The sequence below is a fragment of the Typha latifolia genome, chromosome 7 (assembly GCF_019914945.1).
Source record: "Typha latifolia isolate L0001 chromosome 7, TyphaL0001v2, whole genome shotgun sequence".
Taxonomy (NCBI): domain Eukaryota; kingdom Viridiplantae; phylum Streptophyta; class Magnoliopsida; order Poales; family Typhaceae; genus Typha; species Typha latifolia.
The window spans coordinates 512,595-533,853 of record NC_133092.1 but is presented as its reverse complement, the minus strand read 5'-3'; the positions used below and the strand labels follow the sequence as shown (position 1 = coordinate 533,853).

At 39.0% G+C, this 21,259-nt stretch overlaps 4 protein-coding genes across 8 annotated transcripts; 2 read left to right on the top strand and 2 right to left on the bottom strand.

The window, feature by feature from the left end:
• The first annotated feature begins 422 nt into the window (after positions 1-422).
• LOC140792488 (protein SLOW GREEN 1, chloroplastic) lies at positions 423-3,619 on the top strand. 3 transcript variants are annotated; one of them, XR_012109763.1, is made up of 5 exons: positions 423-1,193; positions 1,924-2,070; positions 2,221-2,301; positions 2,404-2,682; positions 2,853-3,619. XR_012109763.1 is itself a non-coding variant. In XM_073143528.1 (4 exons), exons 1-4 carry the CDS (start codon positions 480-482, stop codon positions 2,587-2,589), a joined length of 1,128 nt encoding a protein of 375 aa, XP_072999629.1. In that variant the 5' UTR covers positions 423-479; the 3' UTR covers positions 2,590-2,743. The 3 variants fall into 3 exon arrangements, 1 of the variants encoding a protein (XP_072999629.1); XR_012109762.1 differs by having other exon boundaries at positions 2,787-3,619; XM_073143528.1 differs by lacking the exon at positions 2,853-3,619 and having other exon boundaries at positions 2,404-2,743.
• A 168-nt stretch (positions 3,620-3,787) lies between these two features.
• Positions 3,788-7,920, top strand: LOC140792489 (embryogenesis-like protein). Of its 2 annotated transcripts, none has more exons than XM_073143529.1 (2): positions 3,788-4,362; positions 5,705-7,920. In XM_073143529.1, exon 1 carries the CDS (start codon positions 3,865-3,867, stop codon positions 4,360-4,362), a length of 498 nt encoding a protein of 165 aa, XP_072999630.1. In that variant the 5' UTR covers positions 3,788-3,864; the 3' UTR covers positions 5,705-7,920. The 2 variants fall into 2 exon arrangements, with proteins under 2 accessions (XP_072999630.1, XP_072999631.1); XM_073143530.1 differs by lacking the exon at positions 5,705-7,920 and adding an exon at positions 4,956-5,093.
• On the bottom strand, positions 4,756-8,972 carry LOC140792487 (uncharacterized). Of its 2 annotated transcripts, none has more exons than XM_073143527.1 (3): positions 8,721-8,972; positions 5,452-8,650; positions 4,756-5,366 (listed from the first exon to the last, which is right to left on the bottom strand). In XM_073143527.1, the coding sequence occupies exons 2-3, from the start codon at positions 8,285-8,287 to the stop codon at positions 4,984-4,986; spliced, it is 3,219 nt and encodes a 1,072-aa protein (XP_072999628.1). In that variant the 5' UTR covers positions 8,288-8,650; positions 8,721-8,972; the 3' UTR covers positions 4,756-4,983. The 2 variants fall into 2 exon arrangements, with proteins under 2 accessions (XP_072999628.1, XP_072999627.1); XM_073143526.1 differs by having other exon boundaries at positions 5,452-8,636; positions 8,721-8,835.
• A 3,700-nt stretch (positions 8,973-12,672) lies between these two features.
• LOC140792670 (noroxomaritidine synthase-like) lies at positions 12,673-14,474 on the bottom strand. The gene has a single exon (XM_073143796.1). It carries the CDS (start codon positions 14,411-14,413, stop codon positions 12,872-12,874), a length of 1,542 nt encoding a protein of 513 aa, XP_072999897.1. The 5' UTR covers positions 14,414-14,474; the 3' UTR covers positions 12,673-12,871.
• Between the last annotated feature and the right edge of the window lie 6,785 nt (positions 14,475-21,259).

Here is a 21,259-nt window from a genome sequence, read left to right as displayed (position 1 = left end):
TGCACGTGCGGTGTTAGTTATTGTGCTTATTTGGGCTTTATTCTGGTAAAATTTACGAAAATATCAACAGAGTTCTGTCTCGAGGCGGAGGCGGAGGCGGAGGCGAATCGCGCAACTTTTGCAGTGTTTGAGCTCCGTATCCGTTATGAAGTGTGGTGCGATCACCGCAGAGTAGAGTAAAAAGGAGCACTGAGTTGACCAATCGTACTTCTCATATCGGACACAAGGGGGGTCTGGTAGTGATGGTAAGATTACCTATGGAATGGACGGGTATCTTTTGGAAGCAGAGATCCGATGTTGTGGAGTCAGAGGTGTAAAGTCGGCAACGTTAACTCTTCCGCCACCGTTTTGCATAACTCGTTTAACCTGCAACGACTAGTTAGTCTCTCATACTCTGTCACCGACTTCAGGATGCTCATAGACTTTTTTAATATCGAGAAGGGTTTAAGCTTGTAGTTAATCCGCGGAGCTCAGTGGCCATGGCGAGCTTCCCCTCTGCCTCCCTTTCCATCCGAGGCTTCCATCCGAAACCCTTCAATCTCTCAAAATTAGGGTTTAGAAACAATTCATATGCCGCTCTCTTCCCTCCCCTTCTCCACAAACCACCCTCTTTCTTTCTTAAGTCCCCAACCCGCAATCAATTCCAGCCCAACCTTCCCAAGATTTACTGCTCCCGAGACCGTGGCAACCCGTCTCTGCTGAGAAGTTGCGTTAAGGAGTTGGCTGTATTGCTTGTTGGATCTCTATTTTTCCTTGGGCGTTTCAACTGTAGACCCGTTCTGGCAGTGGATAATGCTCAAAGAAGCAATTTTTCTGCACCTTTGGAAGAAAAGATGGATACCCAAGTAGACAAAGATGGAAAAGATGCGGTTGATGAGGAGGAGATGGAAGAAGAGGTGATTGGCGATGAACAAAAGGGGAAAGATGATGAGGTGGAGATGTATGAGAAGATTCTGGAGAAGAATCCGACGGATGTGGAAGCATTGAAGGTGGTTTTGTTCGGAAAGATGAGGAAGGGGAAGACAAGGGAGGCAGTGGGGTATGTGGAGAGGTTGATAGCTCTCGAGCCCGATGAGGTCGAATGGAGACTATTGCACGCTTTGACTTATGAATTGATGGGAAAGCTGAGCAAAGCCAAGAAGCTATTCAAGGAGATCTTGAAGGAGAGGCCCCTCTTGCTTCGAGCTTTACATGTGAGTTTTATTCTGATCCGGTTACTGGAGAATACGTAGGTTCTGCAAGGTCCATGAGTAAATCTGTTCTATTTTGTAACTTATATGCGAATGGTCAAGTTTAATTTAACATCTCTTGATAGCCTAGCACTATTTCTAATAAATACATAATTGACAAGAGGGGAAGGATCAGTAGATGCCTTGTGATGCTAATATCATCATTTGATGTTGCTGTATCTCATGCTTAGGTAACAAATTACAATCTAACAACCACCTTGGTGGATGGTCTGTTGAGTTCCGTCAATCTTATGCTTCTACTAGGAAAGAAAATTTTCTACGACACAACAACATAGTGCAGAAAACTTCTGGGGAGGAAGGCTGATGAGCTAGGGGAACAGAAGCGAGAAAATCTATATCTCTTCTCTTTTTTGCATCTTTCCTTTTCAATGTGCTTCTGTTCCAAGTGTACAACTATTTGGCGACACATGTGGCAATAATGATGACTCAAGGATTTTGTTGCCAAAACTTCCTCTGAAAGAACATTCTAATTTGGATCTTCACATCTTTTCTTGTTGGAGAATAATATTAGCTTCTACTTGGTTTGACATCTTAGTGTTTTGCATTTGCCCTCATCAAGATATTCTAAATATATCTGGAATTTAAAAGGAAAGTAAGTCAAATAAGTAAAATCAGTCAATTGGCTGGTTCTTAGAGATGCTTCTTTGCAAAATCTCACAGCTCTCTTTTGTAGGGGCTCGCATTGACTATGCATAAAAGTGGCGAAGGTCCAGCTGTTTTTGAAATGCTAAATAAAGCTTTACGACTTGCGCACCATGAGAATAGAGTCACAGAAGAGCGGAATATAAAAACTTTGATTGCGCAGATGCATGTTGTGAAGGTATCAGCTTAGCTCCTTTATCATCAATTTTTCTTCTTTTGTATGTCACTTCATTCTTTACCATGTCTGAAAGAAATATATTGACAACTTTACTCTAGCAAAAATTGAGGTGTATAACAAACTATGGAACACTTCATTTTCGCTATGCAGGGTGACTTAGATGGTGCCTTGAAGCGATTCCAAGATCTTGCAAATGAGAATCCTCGAGATTTTCGACCATACCTCTGTCAGGTTAGTTTTTTGAGGATCTTCTATGATGAGCTTATCTGGAACTAGTGTATAATTATCAATAGCGTTTACATTGTCTAATCACTCTTTCCTGATTTGTCACAGGGGATCATCTACAGCTTATTAGACAAAAAGAAGGAAGCTGATGAACAATTTGAAATATATCGAGGCCTCGTTCCAGATGAATTCCCTCAGAGAGGTTTCATTGATGATGTCATATTTAGCGCAAAAACGGAATCTCAAGAGCAGCTCGAGAAAGAATTTGAATCTGAGTTCTCATATAAAAGATGAGATACCCATTGTTTGATGCAATATCAATTTTGTAATCAAGGATAGACTCGTTAGATGAAGGGACAATGACAGACGGGCAAAAGAAAACTTGGTGTAATTTTTTAAGATTTAAAGAAATGACATGCATTTATAAATTTCAGTTGAGCTTAGTAAATTGTCATCTTGATCTTAATATATCTCTACTACATGACTGCCAGGTTGGAGAACCAAAGGGAACCTTTTTTTCTTCAACTTGTAATTGACAAAAGACACTTCTCGTGCAGAAAGGTTTTTTTACCAGTTCATGGAGCTTGTCGCATGAGGATGGCCGGGAGCCATGAGGTTTCCAGCAGAGTCATACATAACAATACCGGAAAATTCAGGGAGTTGGCACTTCCCTCCCATTAGAATGCCCTTCTGCCAGATACAAGCTTCGTTTTCTACTCCTGGCTGGACTTGTTGAATGCTGATCACTGGGTCAGAGCTCCGTCGATGTGAAGCCATGAAACGCCACCACCGCCTAGAATGCGATGCGCATGCCATGAGAGTGAGAGCACATAGTGCCACGAAAGCTGCTGCTGCACCGACAGATGATTTTGTTGTGGCTTCCGCCAAGCTGTGGAGGAGAATTTGCCGCGCCATATTGCAGGAATTCTTCTTGATGATTTGACTTGTATATTTCTAGCGCATATCTATATATGGATGCACTAGCATGAGTGGAGTTGTTTGTTGAAAGTAATGCAGGGGATGAAGGAGTTGTTCAGAAGTAGGTGATTAGCAACTCACTCAGGATAGTGTAGAAGTTGAATGAGGGGAAGCTGCAGAGTTGTTACTTTGTTCTCAACTGAACCATTTTTAGCAGTCTGATCACAGTAAACTCTTCCTAGAGTTGTTTGGGTGAGTGTCTATGTATACTTTATCTATCTCTCCATGTATGGGATGATGCCATGTCTACACTATTTGTAGAATGTTTGCAGAGTGTTTGTGGGCACAGCCTCTCTTTTTTTTTTTCTATATCATCTATGTTACATATTGATTGATTCACCTTTCATCATGGTTGAATAATATAGATGGAGAAGAGTACAATGTTTAACTTATTATTAGTTCCCATCTAGTAAGCCCATCTAGAAAGCCCATGGGCTTATGGAATCTCTTTTTCCCCAACTTGTAGAAGCCACTGTCGCTCCTTTTGACACCGAACACAACGAAATCCAAATTGTTGATTTCCACCGTCTTTCAGTGCCTCTCTCTCTCTCTCTCTCTCTCCCCACTTCTAACAAAAACCTCGAGGAAAAGATGCAACGAAACGCTCGATCTCTTCTCCAAAAGTCCATCTCCCAATACCCTCTTCGATGCTCTGCAAGACCCATATCGCCATCTCTCCCAAGAATTCCCCTACAACCCCCAAAACATCACCTTTGCTTCCTACCCATCTCAACTTTTCGCTCTGCCCACCAGCTGTTCGACGAGTTTCCTGCGACTTATTTGAGCGCTCGCTTCGGGTTCCGCCGTAGTTTCAGCAATGGAGAATCGATCGATCACAGCAACGAGGTGGACGAGATCAATGCCAAGTTCGCGGAGGCGCGAGAGGAGATCGACGCGGCTCTGGAGTCGAAGGAGACGGTGTACTTCAATGAGGAAGCGGAGTGCGCTCGTGATGCCGTGAAGGTTGTGCTCGACATGTTCGATGGGTTGCTCGCGAAGCTGCCGGAGAAGGAGAGGATGGCGCTGCAGAGATCGATGGGGCTCAAGATGGAGCAGCTCAAGGCGGAACTCAAGCAGTTGGATGAGTAGGTGAGGTGGGTCTTCTTCATTTAGAGTTTTGAACTATGTTTGATGAATAAAGCTGGGATCTTTTGCCACATTTATGAGAAAATTCCTTATTTTACGTACTTGTATCCATTATTTGTATATCTCTGTTTGTGGGCATTCAACAGTTTGCTAAATCTCATTTTGGTCGCCTATTAACATAAAGTTGTGATAGAGATTAGGATTAAAAAAAGAATTCCTATTTTCTCTCCGTTTATATCTGACATAAATGAAAGGTAACCAAATGCTGAAATGTGAATAGATACGATTCATCAGTTAACAAATTTATTTCATATCACAGCAATCCTAACTCTATCACTCTTCTCTTTAAAATTCACACTGTGTATCTTGGATTCTCTCTTTTAAGATCTATCACAGTTAGCAAGAGAAGACTAGCTCCAATTTCCATTAAAAGATTCTGAGTTGGCTGCAATGTGAAGAAACTGTACAATCCTAACACGATCAAATTAAACACCCAAAAGCTCTTATCCTCTCATCTTCCCAACTTGATAAAAACCTTGCATCCTTAGATGAATGAACGAAAAATGACCAAGACAGCTCTCTAAATTTGAAAACAGAAGAGTGAGCAAAGAATAGAACTATCTATCAGCCACTTCTGGGAGGCTTCATGAGAGGCTGCTGTGAAGTCTTCCCCCATTCTTCAGGTGGGCTCTTCACCTCCGTCAACAAAGCCACCACTTCCTTCATGGTAGGACGCTCTGATGGGGATGAGTTGACACAGAACATGGCAATCCCCAGTGTTTGCAGCATCTCCTGCACCATCTGATCAGCCATGCCTCTCAGCTTTGGGTCCAAGACATTCATTGCAGGTTCCAAACTCCCCACCTTCTTCTTCACCCACTCGACAATGTGGAGGCCATCGCTAACTGTCGGTTCTATGGCGCTCCGTCCACTTAAGATCTCCAGAAGAACCACACCATAGCTATACACATCGCTCTTCTCTGTTATATTTGTGGTATAACTATACTCTGCATAGTCATACAAGCTTCATCAGTACAATTAAATCAAACATGAAGAGCATGTAATTGCAACAATTCATGAAAAATCACTTGCCTGGTGCTATATAACCATAAGAACCAGCTATCCTAGACATGGCATGATGAAAATTTGGGGTATTCATCAGCTTTGCCAACCCAAAATCTGCCAAATAAGCTTCACACTTTGAATCCAATAGTATGTTGTTGCACTTAACATCTCTGTGAAGAATGGATGGAACGCAATCATGGTGAAGATAGGCTAAACCTTGTGCAGACCCAATTGCGATTTTGTACCTTGTTTCCCAATCCAAGTTTCGATTCGCTTGCAGAAGCTGCTGCAGATTGCCATTGGGAACGTAATTGTAAAGGAGGAGCCTGCTGCATCTATTCGAACAATAACCCAATAGTTTGACAATGTTTCGATGCCTGATGTGCCGGAGAATCTGAATCTCAGCTGCGAATGCATCTACAGGTTCCTCTTCCTTTTTTGTCTTCCAGAGCTTCTTCACAGCAATGATCTCCCCATTGGGCATCTCGGCTTTGTACACAATTCCAGAGCATCCTTTTCCAATGACATTTTCATCCTTCAAGCAATCCAAAATGTTGTCAATGGTGAAGTTTAGTTTCTGAAATGGAATGAAGGTCCAAGGGTAGGAGAAATCATCCATTCCAGGAGATAATTTCTTTGTTTTCTCTGCTGCTAGTTTTCTCTTCCTATTTATCAGAATCAAAATTGCACCAAACAGTAGCGCAAATGAGCCCAGGATAGCACAGACAAGAGCTACTATTCTGATGGATGTGAGAGCAGTTCTGCGCACTAGGTCCGATGAACAAGTATACCCATCAAAAGACTCACAGAGACTTGGATTCTGAACATAGGAATTGGCCGATAGTGTGCGAAAGAATGGAGTCACAGGAATTGGCCCAGAGAAGTTGTTATATGAGATGTTGAGAGATGTCAAACTTGCAAGCATTGCCAATACTGTAATCCTCCCAGAGAGCATATTGTTTGAAAGATCCAATGACTGTAACTGTGTGAGACCAGAAATCTCCTCAGGTAATTCTCCCTCAAGTTTGTTAGAGCTCAAATCTAAGCTAATGCTCAAGCTCTTCAAGAAGCCAATTTCAGGAGGAATTGGACCTGATAAACTATTCTTGCTCAAATCAAGCATGGTCAGTTTCTGCAAGTTGCTCATAGATTTCGGTAATGACCCAGTGAGCAAATTGTTGTTCAGAATGAGCTTATTCAGATAACTGAAATTGCCAAAGCTCAAAGGGATTTCTCCAGTGAAGCTATTCTGGCTAAGATCAAGCTGCTCCAAGTTCATCAAATCTCCCAGTTGCGGAGGGATATCCCCTGTGAAATGATTGTTGTGCACATCCAGCAGCTCCAAAACGGTGATGTTGGCGATCTCAATAGGCAATCTACCAGATAAATGATTAGTATACAGATCCAAGAACACAAGGTTTTGCAGCTTACCAATATCCTTTGGGATCTCACCAGAGAGCTGATTCTCTCCAAGTCTCAGCCTCACTAAAGATTGGCAATTGGAGACACTACGCGGCAGTTCGCCGGTTAAGGAATTCCCCAAGAGAAGAAGCTTGGATAGCTTCTTTAGACCGAATATCTCATCTGGGATACTCCCTGTAAGCTTGTTCTTGGAGAGATCCAGCGCATATAGCTCGCTGCAGTTCCCAAATGATGGAGGAATCATGCCCGAAATTGAGTTGCCCCACAAGAAGAGACTCTGCAAGAACTTCAAGTTGCCAATCTGCCATGGAATGGAACCAGACAATGCATTCTTGTCCAGTTGCAGCGCAGTCAAGCTACTGCAGTTGCTTAGGTCATCAGGGATAGGACCTGAAAGCATATTATCTGAAAGATGGAGCTCTTCCAATATTGATAACTTCCCGAGCTCACCTGGAATTTTCCCAGAAAGCTTATTAGCAGAGAGGTCAAGCACCACCAGCGATGAGCAGTTTGAAAGCTCACTGGGTATCGATCCCGTGATCAAATTACCCCACAGAAGCAGGCTTGTGAGCTTCTGTAGTCTACCCAATTCGAGCGGAATGGAGCCACTGATCTTGTTCATGTGCAGATAGACATTCCTGAGCTCCAAGCATGAGCCCAATGTAGGCGGTATTGGGCCAGAGACATCAGTATCATATAGAGCCAATGTCTGCAAATTTACTAGTTTGCCAAACTCCAGTGGAATCGGCCCGGAGAGACCGGTGGCGGCGGCCCCAAAGGTGGTGAGATTTATAAGCAGCCCGAGCTGCGGTGGGATTTCCCCGGTGAGAGACGGGTTGCCGCCAATACGAAACTGCTGAAGAGAGACTAAAGAACCAAGTTGGGATGGGATTGAGCCGTTGAGGAGGTTGTCTTGAAGGCAGAGGACTTGCAGAGAGGTGAGATTGGATAATGCAGGTGGGATGGAACCAGTGAGGTGGTTGGAGTTGAGGAGTAGGAACTGTAGAGAGGTTAAAGATCCAAGTTGGGGAGGAATGGGGCCAGAGAGGGAGTTGGAGGAGAGGTCAAGAAGGCGAAGAGAGGAGAGAGAGCCAAGAGAAGGGGGAATGGGTCCTGATATATTGGTTGAGGAGAGATTAAGGAGTTGGAGAGAGGAGAGGGAGGAGAGCTGTGAGGGAAAAGAAGAAAGATTAAGGAAGGTATTTGGGAGGGAGATAGAGATGACTCTGCCTTGAGGTGAGCAGGTGATGCCTTGCCATGAGCAAGGGTTTTGGTGGGACGGGTCCCATGAGGGGAGGAGAGAAGGTGATGTGGTGATGGATGTTTCTAAGAGGGAGAGGAGAGCTTTGCCATCTGGGGTGAGGGAAAGTATTGGGGTGAAGATGGAGAAGAAGGTGATCAATAGAAATGGGAGGAAGATTTGTTCAATGGTTGTAGTCATGGATTTCCTCGTTTGTGTTTCTCTTCTCTAGTTGAGGTGGCGGTGGCGGTGGCGATAACTACTACTATGATGAAGGTGGAGTTCAAGTTTAACAAGAAAACACCATTTGCAACATCTGGAGTGCTTCTGAGAGCCTATTGCACTATGGAAACAATAGAAGATGGTGACCAACTACAAAAAGGAGAAGATTTCAAACACTAAACAAGAGCGATATTCTTGAGCATTTGAGCATGGTGGCGGTACTTCTTACTACTTGGTAGTGAAAGAAAGCTTCTTTGAACAGGAGATGGTAAAGATGGGGATAAAAACTTGCTTACTTGATGGCAACGGTGGACACTATAGATGGAATCTACAAGAAGAGAGCTACAAAAGAGTGATCAGAATAAGAAAGAGAGCAGCAGCAATAGTAGTAGTGCAAGTAAGGTACGCTTACCAAGTGTGCGGAGGATCAAAGGAAGAAGGAGCTGACCATATGAGAGAGGCGTAGATTAGTGGCGAAGCGAAGAGCCTGCTTAAGCTTCACCCAAGAGTCATATGGAGCCCGGAAGCGCAGGCAATGGTGTCTCTTTCTCTCTCTCTTATCATTCTTATTTATACTACTGCTTACTCCTCTTTGTTCTTGGAGGCAAAAATATATGCACTTTTTTTTTTGGCAAGCTATATATTTTCCGGAAAACCAATTTTGGACGCTATATAGTAATGTTACTTCTATTTTAGGATGTTAATTGATGTCAAAATCTTACTGATTTTGTCCCAGAAAAATCTAACTTAAAACTGACTCACGTGGCCTTCGGCTGCTTGCTTTGTCTCCATCCCCAAAGGGATGCCCTAATGCCTCATTATTGCACTCCTACTAATACTACTACTACTATTACTAAGTAGAGGAGGGAATCTACTAACAGTGATATTTGATAACATATTAGCATGCTCCAATCATAGCCATCCACTCCAGAGTCCAGTGCTTGGTCTTTAAAAAAAAGATTCGTGACTTGAAACATAATCTGGTCAAAGTAGCCTTTATCTTGCCCTAATCCAGACCTTCGTTTGTTTTTCTTTTCTTTTCTTTTCTTTTTGTACTCTATTATGACCATTGTTGCAAACCATCACCTACAACTTCTAATCTCCTCTATTTTTTCCTAATTAAATACCATTAATAGGTTGGGCTGATATGAATGGGCCATCTCAATATCAAGCCCACTGACACTGCTTTTGGGAGTGGTAATAACTAGCCATGTTAACTACTAATCACAGTACCCAAATTCCTAAAATCTCCATCCAATTTTTCCCAAATACCCCCTCAATACCCTCTACCCATAACTCAAACCTTGGTGCCCATAATTGCCATTTCGCCCACCTATTCCATGTGTCCTCTGGCACAAATGGGTCAGAATCCTTGCCAAGCTGCAACCCCTCTTCTTGGGAAGGTAAAAAAAAATTTGATGATAAAGAGAGAGGGAGAGGGCAAAGCTTAGGGAAATGTGAGAAAGTAAGAGGAGTGGAGTAGAGCAACACCCATTTCCAAGTTTTGGGATGCTGAAATGGGCCTTAAAATTTTCCTCTCCCTCTCTCCTCTCCCATTTGCTAACTTAGTTAAAGTTACCCCTCCTCAATAAGTACTATTGTGACTGTTATGAGGGGGTAAAAACTTAAAAAAGAGGGAGGGGTAAAAAGATATTAGAATAGTTGATGGAGGGTTGGATTACCGAGAGAAGAATAGTGGAGGGGGTTTGGGGAGTTGGGCTAAAGAAGGGTAATTTATATAGAAAATAAATGATTCAATGAAAGAAGGAAAAAAGAAAAGAAAACTGGGACCAGGTCGCCTAGTTTTTAGTGGGTATAAAAATTATTGGGGTGGCAATGGCAATGGCAATGGCAATGGCAATGGTAATAGTAATAGCAATAGCAATAGCAATAGCAATGGCAATGGCATGGCACGGTTCAGTAATGAAGGGTAGTCCGAGCTTTTATTAAGGGGCTTGGGCTTTGTCCTTTTCCTTTTTGACCGTACCCACACGAGACATCGTCTCGGGAATTTGGCCCTTAAATTATACTATTTTTATATTTTTAATGTTTCTTTTTTAGATAAAAATGCCATATAAAATATTAATTTTATTAGCAGTTTATCTATTATATATAATTATTAGTTATTTATTTAAAAAAATTAATAGCAGTGATAAATGGGAAACATTTTATTTTTTAATTTTAACTAAATGGAAAGGAAGGAGCTCGGCTAGTTCATTGATTTGGACGGTAATATGACAGTGTGACAAGATAAATTTAAAAGTTAATTACACTTTTTTATCCCTGCATTACTATAACACCCTAATGTAAGTATGGAGATAGTAATATTTTAAATATTTCATAAGAAAAAAAATGGTATTTTTAAATTTCAATAGTACAATGTGATGCTGGGTTATGATTTCAGAGGATGAATATGAATTTATTTTGAATAAAAATGAGTGATCAAGAGATTAATTTTTATATCAGGTTGTTAGAATATTATTGGTGGTGGAAAATAAAACCTTTGAGAATATAATCGTAATAGTTAGAGTAAAAAAATTATATGTATATATACTTTATTATTTCAATGCATTTGTATAAATTTTAAGACATTTCCATAGAAATTATGAAACATTTCCCTTTCACTTTGATTCTCTTGCTTAAAAACACCTCACCTGGTTGGGGGAGGCTTGTAATAAAACACATCACCAACTAATTTAATTTTGGCCAAACACAATGAACTATATAACACATTATTTATAGCCTCTTAACTTTCCTCGATGAACGTTCTATTTATATTATTTATTCCATGTCTATCAAATTTTTTTATGACATTTCTGAGGATTATTTTCTTTAATAAAAATTGACCTCTAATTAAAGACACACGTGAAAGCTTGTGAGTTGTGAAGGGCCAACTAAATATATTTAATACTAAGGATGCCAATGCCCAAAGAAAGAGGTGAATAATTATATCTAAAATCATAAGTTTTCATTGCTTGACCTAAACTATTAAAAATGATATATAATAGTACGATCTTACTAATTCACAATCTCTACATTTATTATTATATTATGTGTCTTGGCTCAGTTAGACGCCCAGTTAAAGGCAGAATAATATTGTGACACTCTCCTGTAACTTCTATTTTCTAAATATTATACAGTAACTACTAAGTTGTAATTTTTGTTGAGTTCTTTTGATCAACTAAGTACTATCTTATTGGCATTACCAAGTGGTATATTATCATTTGATTAATTACTGAGAGGATTTATTTGGAGTTAAAAATATTTTGTCAACGTCTTTTTACTGAAAAATTAAGCAAAAGATACCTTTTGCCACTAGATTACCACAACACTACTCTTGGTTTTGGAGAGCATTAATAGGTGGATGAAAGTCTATTCAACCACATTTGCATTATTAAATGTTAGTAGGAAGAAACCAAGCAATAAGGTACAAGTTTGAGGATTTAAAATACTAGGATGCGTACAAATATTGTAATAATATTCAATAACTCAGGGTATCATATAAAAATTATATACAAAATATAGAAGAAAATTTTCCTATTTAATTAAATAGGTTGTGTACTTAATAAATCTTCAAATGGAGAACAAATTAAGCTCACCTGTAGGCTTGCCAGCTTAGGAAGGCATTGTTATTCGTGCATCTATATTGATATGGCTTTAAGTGTAGCTATCTAACCTTAATTTATTATAATCTCTCAGTTTTGGTGCCTCTTTCTTATCCATGGAGCCCCAAAACCTAATAGATAGGTTGTCACTATGCATGTTCCTTTGTATTATGCCTATAATCTTACAATTAATTAAATCCTAAATTGTCCAACCCAATAACAACTTTCCCTGAAGTTTATGCCCCAATATTATATACCAACTCTACCAGATTGAGAAAATTTTGATGCTGTTAACTTAAAATTTCACTCCTTGAGTATGGTCTCGTCCAGGTTTTTTGTTTAAAAAAATATATATTCTGAGGTTATCTCACAAGAGATGAGACCAAATCCAAGAAGGACCCATTAAGACTCAATTAGCAGAGTTGGACCAATACTATGCGATAGCCCTTAATTAATTAGTCATTAGAGTATTCTAAACTTCACATTTATTGTTTGTTATACCTAAACCCCATGAACTATTGACGATTTTTACATAACCCCCCTCACTTATCTATTTTCATGCCATATTAACCACCTTAATTATAGAAACTCTTAAAATGTCTCTTATGGTAGTTATCCGTTAAATTTTCCCGTCGAAAAATAATTAGTGAGTATTCATATATTTGACGTTTATCAATACCGTAAAAAGGAGTGAGAATTTATTTTATAGTTTATAGGTTACCAAATGATAAATATTTGACATATCATAATATTGCATTTCTTAAAAGAAGAAGAAGAAGAAGCATACTAATGCATGGAAGCAATTGTAGATTACAACACACACCACAAGATTTACTTCTTAATAGTATTACAAAGCTCATATAAATTAATAAAACTAATAATCTTCTTTTTGAAGTTGTAACATGCATTCAGTTTAATCTTATTAAGTCACCAAGTAGATATCCAAATCAAATTATAGCTAGATATGGAACCCACTATAACCTTCCCTCTTCTTCACCGTCACCTTGAGGCCACCCTTCATGTGGAGAATTATCGACAACTTGGGCTTCACGACGAAGTCATTGGCTACCCTAATTTGAAATCGGGAGACCATGGCGGCGGCGACGGCTTTGAGCTGCATCATGGCCATGTCCTTCCCTAAACAAGTCCTCGGCCCAGAGTTGAACGTGAGGAACTTATACGACGGCTCGTGGCGAATCCTACCGGACTCCGACAACCACCTCTCGGGTTTGAATTCCATGCAATCTTTGCCCCATATCCCTTCCACTCTCGCCATTGCATACAAAGATAAGAGCAACCTCCTCCTGGGGCTGATCTCGATGCCGCTCGGTAGCACGTCGTGGCTGCTCGCCTCCTTGTGCTCGAAAGGAACGGGAGGATATAGCCTTAGGGACTCACAGAGAGCTGCATGCAAGTATGTCATTTCACGTAGCTGAGTTGAACTGGGGAAGCTAGGGTTCTTGGGTGCATGCAATTTGAGCTCTTGCACTATTTTAGCCTCCACGTGTGGATTTTTGGATAGTAAATAAAAGAACCACGTCAGGGCTGAGCTGGTCGTGTCCCTCCCGGCTACCATAAAGTTGAAGGCCGTGTCTCTGAGGAAGTTCTCGAAGGCAGCGCCGTCTTTGCCCACCTCAGCTTGGCAATCCAAGTAGGAGGTTAGTAGATCGTCTCCATCGTTGGTTAGTTTTCTTTTTATGGATATATATTGGGCTATGCATTTGTCTATCACCTTCTTAGCTCTCTCCATCTTCTTGTGATGTCCAAAGTTGAATCTTTTCTCTATATTTTGCCAACCCTTGGGAGCGATGTGGCGGTAGAACAAGATCTCCTCGGCGTCGTCCATGGCCTTCGCGAACGCCAAGGTCGGGAACTCGATTGAGAGGCAGCCCGGGTCGATGCCGAAGACGAACATCGCGGTGGTGTCGAAGGTGAGCCGCAAGAACACGTCTTGGAGATCGAATTCTTTCCCCTCGTGGGATAAGTGATCGAGGAGAGGGATGAGAGAGCTCTCCAGCTTGTCTCTGGTGGAGTTGGCGACGAATTCTCTGAACTTTGGGCTTGCTATGAGCCCGTGGGCTTTCTTCCGTTGAAAAGCCCAGGACTTGCCGTCGGCGTTGAAGATGCCGTTGCCGAGGACGCCGAATATCTTGGCGAAGTCGCCACCTTTCGGGTAGTTGGCGAAGTTGGCGGTGAAGACGTGGTTGACGTTGGCCGGGTCGCAGGTCATGATGACGTCGCCGAAGGACGACCACGGGCCCTTGAGCACGAAGGTGCAGCCGCTTAGGCGGAGGACGTCGGTGATCCAGTCGTGTAAGCGGTCGCAGTTGCCTAGGACGGAGGGGAGCATGCCGACCACCGGCCAGGTCACCGGCAGCCGGCTTTGCCGACTACTAAGGCGGCTGAGGATGAGGAAGCAAGCGATGGCGAGGAGGAATTCAGGGTAGTTTTGGATTGGAGAGAGTAGGGTTCTTGGAACCCATGATAATGGAAAAGCCATTTTTGTCTCTCTTTTTGGTGCAGTGGAAATTAAAACTGCTCCTTTTCTTTTCTTTTCTTGATGTAGGTTAGGCTGTTAGCTAGCTACGGAACCACGCGTATTTATAAGTGTGGAAGGAGATGCGAGCTAGCTAAATGGCCATTAACCTTTGCCCATATGAATAACTTTGTTAGGGGAAAAAAAAGGGGTAATTCTAATTGTTATTGAGAAATGCTAGCTATTCACAACAATACTCTGTAAATAAGATGATGCGGCATCATATTATCCATTTACAGTTTCTTCTTTTTATTTTTATCACTCTTTTACTTCTCATTTTCTTAATAATAATAATTATTATTATTATCATTATTATTATTATAATTGGCCAAACAGTATAGTGGTTCAACTGTTTGATGGTTTGGATTTTAATGGCTAATTGAACGTGTGCGAAAATGACGCCCAAAAAGTTTCTCCCGAGTTATATCATCCAGGTCCTACCACCTAAGCTCGTGTTTATTTATTAATAAATAAATACGAGTGTCACATTATCAATTTAAAATTACTATTAAACATTATTTTATCGTTATTTTAGAGAAAATAAAGAGTGTCACGTATGTTTAGCTAACACCATCTTTCGGTAACAATCATCAAGGTGATAATGTATATATATATATATATATATTAATAGTGGATCGATGATTATAACTAAAAACGAAGGTGAGAAGACGGTTAAGATGTCATCTCTAGTATAATGTTGACTAATGGTATTCATATTAAAAGCTGATCGTTTTATTTGCCCTGACTAGACTAAATAAAATATTCGGCAAGTAGCTATAACTTACGTGGCTGTATGGGTTGCATGTAATATAGTCCCTAGATTGGTAGACGAACAGTTTAATCTCATCAACTTTCCTATTTTCCTTTTGACATTTGAGCAAATAGAGGACTATCTTTTCACGCGAATATTAAATTATTAATACTTCTATGTACCATTTTGATAGCCATGTCTTTAAAAATTAAAAGCCTTAGTTATACTACTGGCTGCCGAGGACCTCGAAAGTAAAGAGAACTTAGAGATAATTAATAATTTTCTCGGTCGTCGTTTATTTCACATATAACCTTCTTTTTTTAATTCTAAAATATAACCTTTTATTCTAAAATAATATCAAAATATTATAATAACTTTATTCTAAAATACCAATACATATCAAAACTATATTTTATATCACACACACTAACCTAATTACTATTTTACTTTAAAAAATTTATTCCGTCAATCTAATTTATATCAAATAGAAAACATTCATGATAATTTTATAAAAAATAAAAAAGATTTTTTCTACTTTTTATTCATTTTATATCACATTAAAATTAATTATTATACTCTTATTTAGAATATAAATTTAAGAATAACTATTCCTAAAAAAATATTTATTTTATAACTGGCCGTATTTCTTAAGTAAATGAGGACTTGGGTATTGTCATTTTATACATATTTAGGATTCATATTATATTAGTAATTTTGAATTACGAATTTTAATGATATCGATTGAGACACCGTCTATTTTTTTTTTCTTTCCAAATAGAGAGACCAACAAAAGAAAAATGCAACCTCATAGATTATGATAGCTTAATCCAACGCCACGTTCACCAGTGATGTTGCTTGTTCGTCGCTAGAAAGTTGCTTTCCATGAACAATTTTAATTGTTGAACTAGGTTTGTTAAAGAATTAATGCCTTTTACCCCAACCACTCATATTTAATATGGTAGCATCTGCAGTGACAACAATAGCCATCTAATTTTTTTTGTTGCCTTTCTAAGAACTTCCTTCTTAATTGCACATTCTTTTGAGTAAATTAATATATGGTTTATAAATTCTAAGGTTCTCGGAATTTGCTGATCTTTTCTGTAGTTATGAGGTGAAAGAGAGAAACAATCAAGAACTGATAAATTATATTATTTGTAAAGAGTTTGTAAGCATAGCTGATAATTTCTCAGATTGTATTTTATAATGAATCATCCATGCTAACAGTATAAGTATTCATTAAGTTACAAGGTGTGGGTTCTTTAAACTCTTTACATCTTTCTTGTTGATGGTTCAAAATGGAGGATGACAGGAATGATAATTAAGGAGGAGGGAGGGAAAGCCATTAAGGCTTAAAACTCTTTACTATCTATCTTTATGGTAGAGCAGCTTAGTTACGTTTAAATCAATACAGAGTGTGATATAAAAACTATAGGCGAAAAGGATTGAGGCAGAATAAAGATAGCTCAAAGGCTTGTAATAATTATCAAAACCACAAACTGTTATTTAAAATTCTCTCTGTAGTATTTTATTTTGGGCTCTACCCATCAATGGTCACACCCTGGAATCTCAATCTTCTAGGAGTTATATATCTGAATTGATGTGTATAATTTAAGATGGTTATAGTTAGTCTTCTCTGTTACACTAACTTGGAATTAATACTGGCAACTACCAAATTGGTTGGATGGATGGAAAATTAAGGTGAAAACTATTTGTTTGGTTATGTGATCCTCGTAATAATAAATATTCCAAATCTAACCATCCCATGCAAATACTTCAAAACCTTTTTCAACTTATTTATAGGTGTGTTGATGGACTAATTTAGTTATAATTAAAAAGACTCGTGTTGTATAGTTATTTATCCCAGCAATTTAAATTAATGCATTGTTATCTTTTGATACTGGAGGTAGAATGCGATCTTTAACGCTCAATCCGTTTCACATCTATTCCATCAACTATTATTTAAAATATTTAAAAATAAAAAAAAAACTATTCCTCGAAATAAGTTAGTTCCACATCATTTTCCCTATTTATATCCATATGTCAAGATGCATAAGTTTATCTATATAGACGTTGGAGCCATACCATTTTGACAAGGTGATGAGCTAAAACCATCACGTCAATTGTGCTCCAGAATCGAAGTAGACATTAAATTGTTATTATGATAAATTAATTTATTGGAAAATAATATTTCTCAAAAAAAACGAATAGTATGTGGGTCAATTAATTATCTTTTACTAACATATTTATTAATTCGTTGGATAACATTTTGCTATGGGCCAATTTATATATGCTGGACTATTTAATTAATGCCCATGTTTAGGCCCAACAAGCGAGAGGTTGGCAAGGGCAAAAGGGTAATTTGGGATAGATGGCTCCAACTGTAAAGAACTCATTTCTTCTATTTCCGGATGCTCGCATAAATTATATATGCGACAACCAGATAGATGGCCACGTGCGGACTGTAAGAAAATTAAATTGCGGGTCCGCATTTTTAGTTTATGCAAACTAAAAGAATCGCGCGAAACCCCTCGTCCCTATATAAACCGCGAAACCCTTTCTTATTCGAATCCTTCTCCTCGAAATCCTAGAGATGGAGAAGAGAGCGAAAGGAAGGGGAGGAGAATGGGGCAAGAGGGAAGTCGATCGCGGAACTGGTTCTGGAGATCAAGAGATCAAGGAGATGAACTCGGAGGCATTCTTCCTCATCTCCTTTCTCTTCCTCGCCGCCTGATCTCGTCGGATCTTGTGGTGTGTTGTTCTATTATCTCTTTAAATTTGATGTATTACTGCTGGCTTCATCAGGGTTTTCGATAGTATGCATTTAGGCGATTTTGTGGATTTAAGTTATCTTCACTGAAATATTCTTTCGTCGTTCTGATTCCTCCTCTATTGATAGTGTAATTCCTAGGGTAAATCTGCATTGTTTTGTGATTAACTTGTTCTGTTTTGATCATATACGTCAATGTGATCTTGGCATCTTGCTAATAAATTGGTAGGACACTCTGTTAATATCGGTTAGATGAGTGTATTTCTTATGTGATTGATAGTCCAGTAGTATTGTATCCTTTTGATGAAATAAGAATTAGGCTAGTAAAAAGCAATTAGACGATAAATCTGGAGTTTGGAGAATCTGGCAAATGAGATGAATCTATATATCTATATACATATAATATAACTCTTAATTTAAGGGCATTTTGGTAGAATCTGAGAGTAATTTATATGTCGAGTAATGAATGACAAAAAAATAATAGCCCAGAGCTTATTTGTCTAAAATAATAGCCCAGGGTATATTTGTATATTTATTCCATGAGGTTTCCTTCATAGTTCACAATGTTTGTAATGGTGAATGGTGGAGTTATTGATTGGTAAAAGAAGAACCCAGATCATCTCACTTAATTAACTTAGTTTGTTTCCCTACATTTTGATTTTTGAGATAGAGCTCGCGTCCATGTATCACTTTACTATTAAGAGGTATTCCTTAAATCATTCCAGATCCCACAACCTAACGTTCACTCAGTTTAGTAGCCAGAGAAGGCTAGATGCTTGCAAGACCTAAAAGCATCTGTTTTTTCAAATTTTCAACATTGTCTCCTTACATTCTTAGATGCAATTCTGTGCTTATATGATGGCTTAGGAGCTTTTCTAAGATAGCTTGTCAGCTAATTTAAGACAAATTTCCTAGGGACAAATGTTCCAGCAAAACTGATATTTCCCTAGGTATCTTGTTTTGGGGTACAACTTTGTGACATGTAATTGCTTTCTTTAGCTAGAACTTGGAGTTGTCACTCATTACCATTTGCTACGGGGTACACTGTTATATTCTGTTCTCAGTATGTGAGAAAGCAGATAAACATGATCAGATCGGCATTGGTTATTTTGATTGTGCACATGCTATGGTTTGTAGCCTGCATGTAAGAGCATATGACGTTACTGAGGTGAAGATACTTGTGTGATCATTCTGTAGTTATCAATGTATCCTCAGCAATGCTAGCGCCAGTCATTTGATCTTCTTAATATGTGATGGTAAAAGGAGGGAAAGGAAGTACTTATTTTAGGAACATAGACTATGTTTGTGTTGCTGGAAGTTCCCAAGTTATAACAAGGGTATTTCTTGATCTGATGAAAAGACCTTCAGAACTGTATAATGGTTCAGGTTTTTGTTGGATCGACTATCTCTTAAGGTATCTTCCTTAAGCTCTAATGTGTTCAAATCAACTTTATGCTTGTCTATGTTGTCACACATATTAATGCTAGTTATGAGCAGCCTGACATGCCGATCGAAGTCTTGATCAAAGAAGGATAAAAGGATTAAGGGAGAACAGGAAAAGTAATCCATTTATCTAAAAACCATGGCACACATGTGCAACGACTGTATACAGATAGCCTCAGCCATCTGTTTAATGATTCTAGTTGAATAAAATTTGTGGACAACCAGAACAAGTAGATATTTGCTCTTAGGTTCAGTTGAAGTTGAAATTGTTCTAGTTAAAGCGTGAAATTGACTTGATAATCCTTCATATACTTTCTGAGGATGATCAAATTGTCTTGAGAAGTTAGTGGTGCATTGCAACCATAAGGTTAAACAAATCGTGGCACCAGAGTGTCAGTAAGCACAAAGATATCTTTTGGGTTGTACACTTTCCATATTCAAATATTTTCTCCATTGCTATTATACTCTAATAGTTGCTTCTATGAAGTATAGTTAAATTGTTTTGTATGGCCAATGTCAATCTGACACCAACATCAAGCATAATATTTATGGTTACTTGAAGTTATGCATTACGAAACATGTTGCTTGTGATCAACCTTGTTTTCTTGCTGCATTACTTACAGCTTTGTATGTGTACTTTCATGATTGTATGGCTAAGCTCATCAATCTTGAATATAAATAAGGATATATTTGCTGCAATCATTGAGGTAATGAATTGTATGCGTTGATTTGAAATCGCCCAGGAATTCCATCTAAAAGAGCAAAAGAATTACGCCATCATTTTCCCCCCATGAATGATATCTAGATGACTAGATTCTATACAAACTCAGGATGATCTGCCAATATAAGTCTAGTGCCATTTGAATGCTATTCTTTTTAATCTTCGCTGGCTTGATGATCTATGCTATTTCTTTCTTTTATAAATTTTCCTTTCATTTCTGGATCTTGACATGAAAGCTTTCTTACCTCTTGCGCATGAAAGTGCAGCTTTGGAATATGTGGTGTCTTTTCGGAGGAACATTTTAACAACTCTGTTTGTTTTTGACTCAAAATGCATGGAGAGTTCAAAGCTTGGAAGTAACGTACATTGTGAATGTATCAATGGCGTTGCAGTAATCATATCAAGATATGTTTTTTGTCCACCTCCTCACTGTTGCGATCATTATCAGTAGTTCGTGACTCACAATCGTGCTTGTTTCATCTGCTCATAAAGGTCGTTGAGGGTCATTTTCGAATTCCAATCCTATTAGAGAAGGCAATATTTTTTTTCTCTTTTCTCTATTCATTACCCAATATCTTGCAGCCAGTGCATCATCTCATGATCGGCAATGCTGTCCGTAGGAACCTACATTGAAATACTTTCCGGTTCAAATATACTAAGAACTTAACAACAAATTTGTTTGAGAAGATGATGACTCTACGCTTGCTGACGACTGTGGTTCGACAATTTAATTTATTTTTTCTTTTCTTAAGTTTGACGAATTAGTGAACAGCCTTGATTTGTGGCAATGCATCGGACACCTATGCCCCTCTATCCCTACAATGTCAACTCTCCGTTATTTTTATATATCTATTTTAACTACAGAAGTCTAAACTGTGATCTTTCTAGATTTAATCAGAGAGCTCTCCTACTAGTATGCAGGTAAGCAGCTCTATTGGAAATCCCCAAAAAGGGTGCAGGAGGCGTGCCAACTGCCAAGTGCTGAGTGGCCGTGCAAAGCTATTTCGTGTTGGCCAGTCGATAGAGCGGAAGAGATGCGAGGTCGTCATCTCTCCCTGCGTTTATATAATGGGGGAGATGAGATCCTCATCAACTTCCAAGAAGTAGCTTTCATAAAAAAAGAAAAAA